At 35.2% G+C, this 15,207-nt stretch overlaps 1 protein-coding gene across 30 annotated transcripts in view; it reads right to left on the bottom strand.

The window, feature by feature from the left end:
• Window positions 1-15,207, bottom strand: part of LOC114327495 (uncharacterized) — a 677,364-nt gene that overhangs the window by 32,874 nt on the left and 629,283 nt on the right. For 29 of the 30 annotated variants that reach the window (XM_050648865.1, XM_050648867.1, XM_050648885.1 and 26 more), the window contains 8 exons: window positions 14,030-14,341; window positions 12,882-13,511; window positions 11,843-12,793; window positions 9,713-10,018; window positions 3,591-3,923; window positions 3,077-3,373; window positions 2,556-2,864; window positions 84-416 (listed from right to left, as the gene is read on the bottom strand). The exons of the other annotated variant lie outside the window; for it this stretch is intronic. In XM_050648865.1, the coding sequence (XP_050504822.1) occupies window positions 84-416; window positions 2,556-2,864; window positions 3,077-3,373; window positions 3,591-3,923; window positions 9,713-10,018; window positions 11,843-12,793; window positions 12,882-13,511; window positions 14,030-14,341 (3,471 nt within the window). The remainder of the gene's footprint in view (window positions 1-83; window positions 417-2,555; window positions 2,865-3,076; window positions 3,374-3,590; window positions 3,924-9,712; window positions 10,019-11,842; window positions 12,794-12,881; window positions 13,512-14,029; window positions 14,342-15,207) is intronic. 30 annotated transcript variants of the gene reach the window in all.

Raw genomic sequence — 15,207 nt, 5'->3', positions numbered from 1 at the left:
ATTATTATACTATTGTTAATAAATATTTCAGATTAGTAAGCTCTTAGACATAAATATTAGTTACTAATAATACACTATCTTACATTTTATACGGCACATAGTAAACGGATCTCCTGAGTAACCGTCTACACACAAACAGCTAGGTATATTGTTGACTACTAGACACCTAGAGTTCAATCCACATAAGCCAGGACAAGGATCTTTGCATTTAAGGTTGACACATGCCAAATTCTTTGCGCAGTCGCTGTTGCTTTGGCATTCGGGTCGGCAGTTAGGGGGAGCACCAAGGTAATCGGGGAGACAAGTGCATTTGGCGGTACCACTTGAGGTTGGTTCACATTGAGCGTATAAGCCGCAGAAGGTACGGGTGCAGGGGTTTATGGCCTCGATTACGGTTGGGGACGGTTTTTCTGTTACTAGATGAAGAAATATTTACGTAAATATCAGGGTTCAGTCGTTTATCTCTTTACTGTCACTATTAATATCGATTTTTAGTCCGCGTGGGTAGCACTTACCAAATGTCGCGTATATTTGTTGAAAATAAAAGAGCTAGGTATAGAAGGTTCACAAATATAGTGACTTCATTATTCTAGTGGCCCCTTAAAAAGGATGATATATTTATTTATTCATTAAGCGCAACAGGCCTTGTAGGCCTAGGGCTAAAAAGGATGGTAAAGTAATAAAAATAATCCCCTCTTCTATCTCTAATCTTCTATTGTTGAAACCTTTTAAGGGGATATGGGCAAAATCTTGTTCCTATGCTATTTAAATGTATTCGTTTTTTTCGAATCCAGAGAAAACTAATAGATATTTTTGAAAAATTTAAACGTATAATGAAAGACTACATTATTACCGAGGGCCGAAAGTCCCTTAGAATAAACAAAATGTTTATTTTGAATGAAATATTTCAAATTAAAAATCACACTAAACTTTTTCCCTTTTTCCACCCCTGTAAATTATTAAAATAAACATTAAAGTTTTAATTATTAAAATAAAGTTTTCAGGGACTCTCGGCCCTCGGTAATATTGTAATATTTCATTGTGTCTTTAAATTTTTTAAAAATTCTTACTAGTTTTCTCAGGAATTAAAAAAATGGATGCATTTAAATAGCATTGGATCAAGATTTTGCGCCTACTTCCTTAATTAAATAATTGTTTTTTAAAGTTTCGTTACAATCCGTGACGGCACGAAAGGTATTATTCTAGTTCATTCAAAGAGAAAAACATATGGATCTCCTGATGAGGGACTAAGAAGCTCCGAAACCGGTAGAGATTCTTGTTGTACTCTCTGATTGAACTAGAAATATAATACGACTGCGGTTTCGGGTTGCAACAAAATTGAAAATGTTTATTCATTTTTATTTTTTTTTTAAATTTTGTATGATTGATAATGATTTTATGGTGCTACTATAGTATGCGGTCTACATGTACCTATCTATTATAGTGTGCAAAGTATTAAGCCAATTTTGTGGCTTAATATCAACTAAAATAGTAGATTGATAAGACAAAGTATCAATTTGCAAAATTAAACAATAATTTTTGTGTTTTATGCGCCTTATTTACTTTGTAAAGATTTGTTTTTGCTGACACTGTATACCTTACCTGTGTGATAAAACAATACCATAATCTTTTTATTCGTTTCTCAGAAGAATTTGCACACTATAATGACAATCTTTACAAGGTGAATCAAATGCACAAATCAGAAGAATTAGCATTTTAATTCTTCAAACTAATACTTGTTATATCAATTTATTATTTTAATTGGGAATAAGCCACAAAATTGGCTTATTCCCAACTAAAATAGTAAATATAGATTTAACAAAGGATTATTTGTGAAATTAAAATAATAATTCTTCTTATTTACGCGTTTTTAATCGCGTCCGTAGACCGCATGCTATAGTAGCACCCATTTTATAACATTAATTTTCTAATGTTGTTCTGAAGCTATTTTTTTGTGGCATTTTTGTAATTAACTATTTTTAATGGGAAATAAGCCACCATATTACTAAAAGTAAAGTATTTTAAATTTTTAGTAAAGTCGTCCCAGGAACACAACTCATAAATATTGGCAACATCATTTTAAAGTCTTCTACTTTAAAATGTATATAATATATGTCTGAATTGCCGATATAAATGAGTCAGATTAAATAAATTATTACACGAATTTTTTACTAAGCAACAACATTTTTGTTTATTTTATTAATATTTTTTGTATTTTGACAAGGTCCTCCGATTTGGACGTCGAAACGTTAATAAAATCATTTTTTTTAGTAAAATTGTGGCTTATTTCCCATTAAAAATAGTTAATTAATTTTCTATGCAAATGGAGATATATTGTATAAAATTCGTACGGTACTTGGACTTACCACGGCCCTTTTAAAAGTTTAAAGCTTTTGAAACCCATGCTGTGTTTATTGCTTGGTTTACCCCTTATACCACAAATATCCATGAGTCTAGACACTATAATTGTGAACCTGGTATACAAGAGTTTATTAATTGTGACAGTACGAGTATCAATTTTGTTTGGATTTGTTCTATTTAATGGTTCAACATACCGACTACCACTTGGCATCTTACAAATGGATCTCCGCTATAACGTTCAGGGCAAGTACAGATGGCGTTGTGACTTACAACTTGACAGAGGGCATTAATACCGCACGTACCAGGACATGGATCTATACATTTTTGGTTGAGACATGCTCTGTTGAGCGCACATTCAGAGCTACTAACACATTCAGGTCTACAAGATGGGGGTGTGCCCAAATAACCAGGTACGCATGAGCAGATTGCTTGTCCATTAATTTCTCTACATTGACTATTCGGTCCACAAGGTGTTGGGTAGCATGGATTTGCTGGAGGAGGTTCTACAGAAACAATTACGTCTTAATAAATGGTTCTTATAAGTAAAAAGACAACACGGGACCAGAATAATATTTTCCCCCAGATTTGGGGAAAAACGAGGCATTTATCATCATAAATCACTCATTTTTCCCCAGCGCTGGGGACAAAATATTATGGTAGTCTCCTACCAGTACTGCCTTTTTAATCTTATTCAGCTTTGTTAAAATATACTTACTCTCAATTCTATTACATATAAAGAATGGATTTCCAGAGTAACCATCCAGACAAGTACAAGAGGGGTAATGGTTAAATATTGTACATTCAGCGTTTTGTCCGCAAGTACCAATGCAGGGATCCTTACATTTTCTGTTAACACAAGCTTTATCACGTGGGCAATCTTGGTTCACCAGACATTCTGGTCTGCATTCTACGTATGGGTCACCTTGGTATTCTGGATAACATTTACAAATACCGTCCGTACATTGTGCGTTAGGACCACAAGGGTTAGGATAGCAAGGGTTCTTGGGCTCAGCTAAAAGATAGATTAAATCAGTTTTCAGATATTTGAAGTCCAATTTTAGTCCAATTACTGTGGTATATTCTCCCTCTAAATTTTTTATGACTGCACCGATTTGTCTAAATTTTGACTAATTTCAAATTTTTCCCACAATCGATTCAGTTATAAAAAACTAGAGGTATTGACCTGTTTTCTCCACAGTGACTGAACTATTTATGACATTAATACTTACGCTTTGGTGGAGGAACAGGGAAACATGATCTAAAAGCATCTCCACTGTATCCCGAAGGACAGAAACAAATAGCATTATGATTTCGAACTTCGCAAGTGGCACTAATACCACAGGAACCAGGACATGGATCGCTGCATCTTTGATTAATGCAGGCTCTATCACTTGGACATTCTGAGTTTACGACACACTCAGGTTTGCAGTTTGGAGGAGTTCCGAAATATTCTGGCAAACAAAGACACATTGCCTGGCCTCCTAAATCTCTACATTGGCTATTTGGTCCACAAGGGGACGGTATACATGGGTTTGCAGGTTTTGTGATATCTGGTTTAGGAGCTAAAATTTCGGTTAACAATAAATAAAAAGAAAAAAATCAAACCAAGTACACTCATAGAAAAAAAAATCCAGAAAATTGCATTTTGGTGTGTGTTTTTTAAATTCTGTGGGTGTAGAGTAGTTTTAATGGATAGGAAGTAAACATTACTAATAAAAAACACTCATTCATAACAATAAAGTCGTAGTACATTCTTTATGACGGTTTTTGCTGTAAATTTTAAAGAACCGCTTAGATTGACGTGAAATTTGGCATACGCATAGCTAATATGTCAAAGAAAAAAAGTGATATTGTGCCGATGCGTGCTTTTTCCCTGGCGGTGAGTTTCACCTCATCTCGGGGGTGAAAAAATATACGTCTAAAATAAGTCCGAAATTCGATAAACTCACTAGTTCTAAGCAACTTTTGTTTTATAGAGTTTTTTTATCAAGTCAATACTTTTTGAGTTATTTGCGACTGAATATGTTCAATTTTCAACAAAACAAATACGTTTTTAGATATTTTTTCGCAAATAATTCAAAAAGTAAGTATTTTATCGAATAAAACCTTTTTAGCAAAAATATAGCCTGTAAAAAAGTGAAAAAAAAATTGATATGCATGAAGTCTCTAGATCTAGAAGAATCAAAGTTATAGCCAGTCCCGGATTAAGAATCTTGAGGCCCCTAGGCAACCCAAGCTATAAGGCCCCTTACGAAACCTTGGCTTTCTCCGTTTTTAATAATTTTCATTTTTGAAAATGTCCATTTGCCTTTTTGCGAAATAGCCCAAAATGACTGAAGCAGGAATAAATTGTTTTCCCTGTAAGTCTTGAAGCTTGGCTATAAAATATTTGAACTCCTCCAGTTCATCTTCAAGTTCAGATTCAATATTATCAGGATAGTTTTCATGTAGTTTTGAAGCACACTCCTTTATTTGTGTATCACTCAATTTTGTAAAACACACAAAAGACCAAACCGACTGAGTTCACAGCCCCGTACACTGTCAACCGACGACTCAGCTCAGTAATTAGCTTATCGAAGATTGGTAGATACGTTTTAACCTTTAACTTTTCTGTTCCAAGGTGGACTCTACGTCCACCCTGTAGAAAAACTTCATTGGAATTAGCATAATCGAAATGTAGTTTTCTTGCTCCCTTTCGTTTATTCGCGTCGGAATATTCAGAGTATTTTAGATCGCAGGTCTTCTGCTCGTAGTAAGCAAAATTCTGATTAGTGTCTTCAGCAAGAGTATGAGTATGAAGAGCAGATTTGAAAGCGTCGTAATCTTTAAACAACGGTCTTGTTTTGCATAATATGTACTTGCTGCCCTTGCAGTCCATCTTGTGCTGCTTGTTCTTTTAAGGACTCGATCGTGAAGAAATGAGATCGCTTAGTGGAGTTTCATTTAAGCATTTGATCATAACTTCCCAACGGTGAGTAGAGGCCGAAAAAAAGTTGTACACGAACTCAACAAACCCAAAATACGATACTCTATTTGGGGGAGAATACGTCAGCCAATCTCTTTTAATTTTTGTTCCCCTGATTTGTTTTCGAAAAACCATAGATTGTGTAAAAATCTTGTAATGCCTTCAAAATTTCTTTTGATGCTGAAACACTTCTATCAAGGTTTTTAAATTCAGAAGACCTTTCCCAATCCAAAATTTCCTTACTTCTTCAGTTATTGTATTCCGTAATCCTATGTCGTTTTCCGAATTTAGAACACAATTTATCTTTAACTTCAATTTCTAACTTAGTTTCTATTTCTGGTTCTTTAACTTCTTGAACTGGAATAGAACTATCGTTATAGTTGTTTCATTTTCTTCAGTTACGGAAAGTACGTTTCCTTCAGTTATTTCTATTTCATTATGTGCATTTTCATTAATTGTAGCTTCACTAGCTATGGATTTCCGTGTGAAACTGAGTTTAAATAAGTTTTGCTTCTGTTTTAGATCTTGCTTAGGGATCTTTGCTTTCTCTTGCTTTTTCTTGTGTTTTTCTACTCGAGTCTTGAATATTTTTTTTCTTATTTCCATCTGTAGGTAGTACTGTTCCTTCTACCACAGGGTTATTCTCACAACATAGACTTTCTATGTGAACAAAAGTATGCATTGTAATGTAGTTTTATACCTCCACCACCACTTTTATGGTCTTGTACGATATTTAAATTTTTCCACATAATATGATTTATAGTTTTTATTTAATTCTAATTATTAATTTTTCGTTTTGGGCTCTGCGAGGCCCCCTTTGGGACCGAGGCCCCTAGGCAACTGCCTACTTTGCCTAATGGTTAATCCGGCACTGGTTATAGCTAACGAAAATTTGCTTCATATTAGCCACATTCCAAATAGAATATTTCAACGTCAAATAACCAAACAATGAAGCACTTTTTGGAGAAAACTCAGTACAACTTTTTTAAAGAGTTTTTAAAAAGGTTTATTTTTGTTTTTATATAAAAAAAGATTCTTGTATGAAATGTAAGCAAGTTACGCTCAAAATACAGTTGGTCCCTTTTGTCGTGTCCAAAAAGAAATCGGGAAAATCACCCCCTAATTAGTAACTTAAGTGAAATTATTCGTTACCGCTTTACAATTTACTTTATTCATGCCGTGTCTATATAATCAGTAAGTTTCATCGATTCAACGTGCTTATTTTTGAAAAAAAAAAAATGGTTTTAAAGTAGAATTTATAAAATTTTTAATTTTTCAAAATAACTTAAAAATTATTAGAGGTATTACCAAAAATTTTAAACAACAAAAAAGTCGGCTTTGCTTTTCTGAATATCTTGTATTTTCTTGTTTTTCTGTAAGAAAAAGATTGGTTAAGATTTGTTGTTTCTAAATTTGCATACACCCGTGATTAATGACTCGTTGAAGCCTTTTCAACTACAGCCCTTTCAAAAATAAAAACTTTTAACCGATAAAACTTACAGATCGTATAAATAATACAGACACCAGTAAAGCAACTTGTGAAATGGTAACGAATAAGTTCATTTGAGATGCTAATTAGGGGGTGATTTTCCCGATTTTTTTACCAACAAAAAAGGGACCAACTTTATTTTGAGCGTAACTTGTTTACTTTTGATGCTAGAAATTTTTCTATAAAACAAAATTTTTTTGTTTTTTTAAACACTTTAAAAAAGTTCTAATGAGGTTTCCCCAAAAAGTACTTCATTTTTTGGTTATTTCACGGTAAAATGTTCGATTTGGAATTTGACGAACATGAACCTATTTTTCATTAGCTATAAGTCTGCTTCTACTAGGTTTAAATTTAATAATACTAATACATACAGCATTTTTTTCACTTTTTTACAGGTTATATTTTTGCTAAGAACATTTTTTTTTCGACAAAATACTTACTTTTTGAGTTATTTGTGAAAAACCGTCTAGATACTTATTTTTCTGGGCACCCCCATAACCAATTACGGAAGATGCACCAAAGAAATAAAAAGAAGATCAGCCATAACCAAGGAAATAATGGCAAATCTCACCAAAGTATGGAAAGGCTACATCATCATGGACACAAAGATAAGACTTGTAAAAACAATGGTCTTTTTCATTTTTCTGTATGGATTTGAATGCTGGTCTTTGAAGAAAGTTGATAAACGCACTGTAGACGCGTTTGAAATGCTTTGCTGACTAATAATGTTGTGTACAGGGCCGGATTTAAGGGAGCAGGCTGGGCAGCTGCCCCGGGGCCCTTACATGCCGGGGGCCCCCATAAAGCTACAAACGTAAAAAAATCAGCACATTATGCACATAGAATAATTTTTGTCAATCAATTAACTGTAATATTTCGTTACATGGAAGGTTTCACTCCTGTTGAAAGGTTTCTCATATTTTTGTCAAATCACTGTCATAAAGTAGAAGATATATTTAATTCTCTAATGACATTCTTTCAAACACATGATATCGAGTTGAAAAACTGCAAAGGAGAGTCCTACGATAAAGCTGCCCACCCTCTAAATTTATTTGCAGAAGCTGCAGCTGAGTGTTCTCCTCCTGCCATAGAATTCCCCGATTTCTTGGAAGAACTAGATGAACTATATGTATTTTCACTTCCTCTACTTATAAATACAACTTGTTAATCGACTGTTTAAAAGCTACGTCTTTAAGCGACATCAACGCCGACCGTGTCATCTAGAAGTGATGAGAATATGGTCATCTAGAAGTGCTGCAGCAAAAGCACTAGTTAAAGGTTATAATCAGATTAAAGAAGCATTATCCAAAATTTCAGAAGACGATGAGCAACAATTTAAAACTCGTAGCGATGCAAATGGTTTTTTATAATCGAATGTGTTTACTGGAAACAGGAATATTTGCAATATGTATTTTGAAATCTCAGAGAAGACAAACAGCATAAGTCATATTCTCCAAGATCCAAATATTAACCTTAATTCAGATGTGGCGGCACTTAGATCACTTCATCAATTTATATTCTTTTAAGGAATATTCCACTGACTCCACTGAATTATGAAACATTTCTAGAGACTGAAATGACAATATCGGAGAAATTTAAGACTCAAAATTTGACTATTATAGATCAGTTCAGTTCCTCTTTAAGTCAGAGGCTTTCTGCATATAAATCCATTCATTGCAATTTTGGGTTTTTACATCATTTAGAAACTTTAACTTCCAATGAAGTTGAAACTCACTCACTGAAGTTTACCGACATTTATAGCAATGATTTAGATGAAAACCAAGGTGTTGAGCTGGCAATTTGTAAAAATTTTCAATTCATGTAAAATCGGCTCATCAAATATGAGTAAAGGACTTAATGAGTAAAGAGAAAAATGTGAAAGATGCGTTTCCAAATGTTGAGGTGACACTTCGTTTATATTTTAATTCTGATGCTAACTAATTGCATTGGAGAGAGATCATCTCAAAATTTAAGTTAATTAGAAATCGACTTCCGTCTATCAGGGGCCAAGACCCCGATTTTTGACCCTTCGCTTCGTTATCGATCATTCGCTATCTGTATCTGTAAAGTACAGGATAGCGAATGATCGATAACGAAGCGAAGAGTCAAAAATGGGGGTCCAGGAGCGTTTGAATCTTCTCTCTATAACGATCATTGAACACGATGCCTTTGCAACTAGACATGCCCGACATAATCAAGAAATTTTTAATTAAAAAATCTCGAAAAGTACCCGGACTTTAACCATACATGTTATTCTGTTTATTTTTAATATTTTACTGTCACAAGATACAATTCTTGTATTTTTTATTATTTAAGAATATATATGAAAATAGATTATTTTTTTTAATTTTTAAAAGGGAAAACCTTGTAGTTGCTGTATACCATAGTTATAACAACAATTTTTTAGTGGTAGGAGGTAGGGCCCCACACTAATTCTGCCCAGGGGCCCCCACTGCCTTAAATCCGGCTCTGGTTGTGTATACCGTGGACCCTACCCTTGACTTACTTTAGTCATGTGGTGCGCAGAGATGTTCTGGGGAAGCTGATATTACAGGGGATGGTGCAAGAAGCGAGACTCCGGGGAAGATTACTAACAAGCTATGTGGACCACACTACAAAAGAGGTAGGAGCTCCACTACATCTTTGCTTCAAAGTTGCAGAGGATGGAGAAAGATGGAGACTGCTTAAGTTTAAGAGAAAGCATTGAAAATTCAACGTGGCACGATTAGTATCGTGCGACTAGTAGGACTAGTAAGAAAAGCATTATTAATGCTTACTTCCTCTCCATTTAAAACTTTTAACACCTAAAGAATTAAAAAAAAACATACAAAACTGTCTGGATTTTTTTGACCAGGAGTGCAGTTGAATATTTCAAGTATTTTGTAATGTTATAGTACCTGGTATATGATAGCATCTTGTGAATGGATCGCCGGTGTTGCCATTTGTACATGTACAGATAGGGTTATGGTTGACAACCTTACACTCAGCATTGATGCCGCAAGTACCTGGGCATGGATCAACGCATTTTTGATTGACGCAAGCTTTGTTATGAGCACATTCGGTACTAACAGTACATTCTGGTCTACAACCCGGTGGACTACCTGTATATTCTGGCAAGCAAGAGCAAACTGCTTGTCCATTAACTTCACGACATTGACTGTTTGGACCGCAAGGAGATGGTTGGCATGGTTTTTCGGGGACAGCTGTAAGAGATATAGCTTTAGGCGATTTTACTAAAAAAGGCTCATACAGTTCAAACCAAACCCTTCTTTCAGTGCTTCATATTTTATCGAATTCTCTCTAATGCAAAAAAGATATAGGTCTGGATCACGCGTACCAAAAACTTAAGGGCATCTAGTCGGACAAACTTTGATGTATGGGAACACTGGAACAGGGAAAGTTTTAATTGTGGAACAAGTTAAAAATTTGGAACGTAAGACTACGAAAAGGTCCCATGTATTTTGTCGGACATAACTTCCAATTGATTTGTTACCCTTTCATTATACTCTCGTGCAAAAATCAGACTGCTATTTCTGGGTATTTTAATACGTTCGACACGTAGAACAGGAATTACGTTAGTGATAAATAGCAGTCTGATTTTTGCATGAGAGTTTAATGAAAGGGCAATAAATCAATTGGAAGTTCTGTCCGACAAAATACATGGAATGTTTTCGTAGTCTGACGTTCCAAATTTTTAATTTGTTCCACAATTAAAACTTCTCCTGTTCCAGTGTTCCCATGCATCAAACCTTATCCGACTAGACATCGTTAAGCTATTCACAAATTTTTAGCTTGCTATTAATCAACTTTTTTGGTACGCAGGATCCAGACCTAGTACGTCTGTAATTATTATACATAGAACTTTATGTAGCATTGACGGTTAGTTGCATATTAAAGTGACTTCTACTTATGGATGTATAATTGGTTGACGTTTAGAATTAGAATACGCTAAATCGATACCCAATCAATGATGCGAATAAACATGATTTGACGCAAAAGTACTCGATCGTGACAGTACTTTCACAAAATCAACGGATAAAATGATAATTGTCAGTCCAGGTTAGTACTTTCTGACATTGTATAGTGATCCAGTTAATAAATTCCATAACTGGACCACAAAGTGGATAAATCGGTCCATATAGAATTTACTAACAAACGTGAGGAACACAAACCTGTAAATATAAACGGAAATTAAATTATATAATATAGATATATGGTAATACAGCCAAATATTTAGGACTGGAAAGTACTCGTAGACAAAAAAAAAACGGGAACAATTGGGTATCAGATTCAAAAAGATGTATTGGTTTCTGGAAGACACTCAGACTTGTCAATTCATAACAAGCTACTCTACAAGCAGATTCTAAAACCTAAGTGGACGTATGACGTATGTTATCCAACTATGGGGTTGTACCAAAAAAACTAATAATAAAATAATTCAGACTTTCCAAAATAAAGTATTGAGATGCATTGTTAACGCACCTTGATACATCCGTAACCAAGATATCCACAGATTGGATGTGGGTATGTGTGGGGTGTGGGGTATGTTGATGAAGAAGTATAAAAAATCGCCTGCAGGTACGAAGAAAGGTTATGACCGCACCAAAACGTCGAGGGCGTTCAGCTTCTGGATAACTAGCCAAAAAAGAAGATTCAAGAGGACAAAGCCATATAAATTATTAGTGAAGTGCATAGTGCAAGTTAAGTGAAAAAGGTATTGTGATTGGCGAACAAAAATAAAGTACTTTAACCAATATTAGAACCAGCTAAGAATACACCACTGGGTGATTCTTATATTAACTTAGATAGTAAATTTGGATCTATAAACAAGTTCCTGATTGGCCTTGGACTAAATTGTAGTATTAAATAAATAACATCAAAAATATTAAGCAGATTATGATTTTGGCAACTATCAGACTCAACTAAAATGTCATTCAATGATTCGCGACATTGTTAAAATCCTATATGACGTCAAAATTAATGACGCACTGAAAAAAGGGTTTGGTTTGGACGTTATTCCAACTTACGGTCAACGATTTTAATAACGCTGCAGTATCTAAACGGATCTCCACTGTAGCCTATGATGCAAGTACAAGATGGTAGATGTTTAATAACTTGGCACTCGGCATTTTGACCACATACTCCAGGACAGGGATCTTTGCACTTGTTGTTGATACAAGCTTTGTTGAAGGGACAGTCTGAGTTCACGGAACATTCAGGTCGACATCCTTCATAAGGATTTCCTAAGTAATCCGGTAAACAGACACATGAGCCAGCGTTGTTTCTTTCTTTGCAGATAGCATTTGCACCACAAGGTGATGGTATACATGGTGTTATTGGTTCAGGTGGTTGAGGTATGATCACGGAACATTGTATGAAGGCATTTCCTGAGAAACCTGGTAAACAAGCGCAGTTGGGAGAATGAGATATTACTCTGCATTCGGCGTTGGTTCCACAAACACCAGGGCATGGGTCCCTACATTTTTGGTTCATACAAGCCAGATTCGTTGGACAATCGGTATTGATAACACATTCAGGTCTACAGTTGGGTGGTGATCCCCTAAATTCTGGTAAACATGAGCAAGAAGGTGAACCGTTAACTTCCCTACATTGTGCATTTGGACCACATGGTGATGGTAAACAAGGATTTGGTGTTTCTACAGGCTCTTCTCTGACTGGTAGACATCTAGTGAATGGATCTCCGCTATATCTGGGCAAACAAACGCAAATAGGATTGTGGTTTACCACTTGGCAGTTTGTATTGAGACCACAAGTACCCGGACATGGATCAATGCATTTTTGATTAACACAGGCTTCGTTCAAAGAACATTCTGTGCTTGACACGCACTCAGGTCTGCAAGTTGGTGGGGATCCGATAAAACCAGGGACGCAAGAACAGACCGCTTGTCCGTTTATTTCCCTACATTGACTGTTTGGACCACAAGGTGTTGGATTGCAGGGGTTCTTTGGTGCTGGAGCTAAAATTTTAGAAAAATATTGCCGTTAACAAAAAGTTATTACCTGAATTAAGTGATTAAACGAATGTTAATCACAGTTATTATTTACCTGGTATTGGTAAACACGAGAAGAAAGCATTGCCGGTAAGTCCTTCTCCACAGAAACATGATGGTATATGATTAATAACACTACATTGAGCATTTTGTCCACACGTTCCAGGGCAAGGATCAGCACATTTGCTCCTGATGCAAGCTTGGTTCTTGGGACAATCATTATTCAATAAACATTCAGGTCTACATCCTTGGTAAGGGTCACCATGGTATTCGGGTACACAGGTACATATACCGTCGTTACAAAGAGTATTAGAACCACAAGGAGATGGGTTGCATGGATCTCGTTCAACATTTGGTACCACGATAATTTGGTTACATCTGGTGAACGGATCACCCGTGAAGCCTTCAAGGCAAGTGCATATTGGTATATGGTTTATAACGCTACATTGTGCTTCTATTCCACAAGAGCCTGGACATGGGTCCCTACACTTTTCTCTTATACAAGCCAAATTGCTGGGACATTCTGAGTTGATCGTACACTCAGGTCTACAGTTAGGTGGAACACCTAAATAACCCGATATGCAAGAGCAAGATGGTATACCGTTGACGTCTTGACAAATAGCATGGGAACCACATGGGGATGGATCGCATGGGTGAGGTATTTCCACAGGTACTTCAATTGGAGCTAAAATAGAAGAGTGTTATTTTTTTCAAGTAAAGGAGAGGTTGATGGTATGAGTTCATCCAGAATATTGGGGAAAAATCAAAAACTCACAATCTTGTATAAATAATGATGCTATAACATAGAAAGTACAGATAGGTCTCAGATACAGAATACATTATTATTAAAAATAATATATAAACTAATTTAAATCTAGAAACCTTCCTTAATTAAAACCATTCTTTGTTAACATCCTGCATCTCTGCCTTCTACAGTTTACAAGGCAAAGAGACGACGAAATAGAAAACGGAAAGGATTCTACAATATTCAATCACATCCCGTTTTCCTTTAATAGGAAAAGGTACAAGAAATGGTTGCTTAGTACTCACAATTTGAGTAAAGATAGAATTGAAAGACAATTAATGTTTTATTTCGATTCAGAGGCAAGGCATAATCAGCGCTGTCTGCAAAAAGTTTTTTGGTTTTTTCCCAATATTCTATCATTTTTTCGTTTGACGTAAAAGAATAATATATCATCTTACGTGGTATAGGGTAGCATCTAGTAAACGGATCACCGGTATGGCCGTTTGCACATCGGCAAATCGGACTATGATTAACCACATCACAGTTGGTATTTAGGCCGCATGTGCCCGGACATGGGTCAACACATTTTTGGTTGATACAAGCTCTGTTCTGAGCACATTCTGAGCTTACTGTACATTCTGGTCTACAACCTGGTGGACTACCGATGTAGTTTGGTAAACAAGAGCACACAGCTTGGTTATTCACTTCTTTGCATTGGCTGTTAGGTCCACAAGGGGATGGTTGACAAGGATTTGTCTCCACAGGCACGGCTAAAAGATCACATATAGTTGAAAGAAGTGTTGGGATTAAAACCTTATACATTTAAGCAACATTGATAAACGCTTTGTTTAAATAAAATAAATAAAAAACACTAGATCCCTAGTAAAAGATATATTTAAAATTCTCTAAAAAGGGTTACATTACATCATAGAAGGTTTTTGGATTAAAAAATTTATCAGCAGTGTTAATAAAAGCCAATAATGTGCATGCCTGAGCCACCAAAATGTTTTAGTTACAAACCCTTTAAATGTTGAAAATTGTTATAATATACTACATATTTTTAATAATATTTAATGATGTTGCGAATATTCCTGGATATTACCCAGGGTAAGACACGACTCTTCCCACGTGGTTGGAATTTAAGGATTGAAACCTCACATATTGGAGTTGAATGAATATAAAAGAACCTTCGAGTCCTTCTAAAAGTATTCAATTGCCATTCAACTTCAATATTTGACGTTTCAATTCTTAAATTCCAACCACGTGGGAAGAGTCCTGTATTGCCCTGGGTAATATCCAGGAATATTTGCAACATCACTAAATATTATTAAAAATATGTAGTATATCATAACAATTTTCAAAATTTAATGGGCTTGTACTCAAAACATTTTGGTGGCTCGGGCATCCACATTATTGGCTTTTAGTAACACTGATGATGGATTTTAAATATGAGAGAATATCTTCTTGGACATTTTTAAGAAATGTAGATTTTAATAAGGATCTTATAATGTATAATTCGGAAACACCTTTAGATAGAAATGTGCAATTTTTTTATAGTTAACCAAATAAAAGCATTTAGAAAACCGAATATTGCTGAAATACAAGTATAGAAGTTAAAGTAGAAGAGACAAGAACA

The sequence above is a fragment of the Diabrotica virgifera genome, chromosome 4, assembly GCF_917563875.1.
Source record: "Diabrotica virgifera virgifera chromosome 4, PGI_DIABVI_V3a".
Taxonomy (NCBI): domain Eukaryota; kingdom Metazoa; phylum Arthropoda; class Insecta; order Coleoptera; family Chrysomelidae; genus Diabrotica; species Diabrotica virgifera.
Note: the sequence above shows the minus strand (reverse complement) of the source record. Positions and strands in the feature narration are given on the sequence as shown.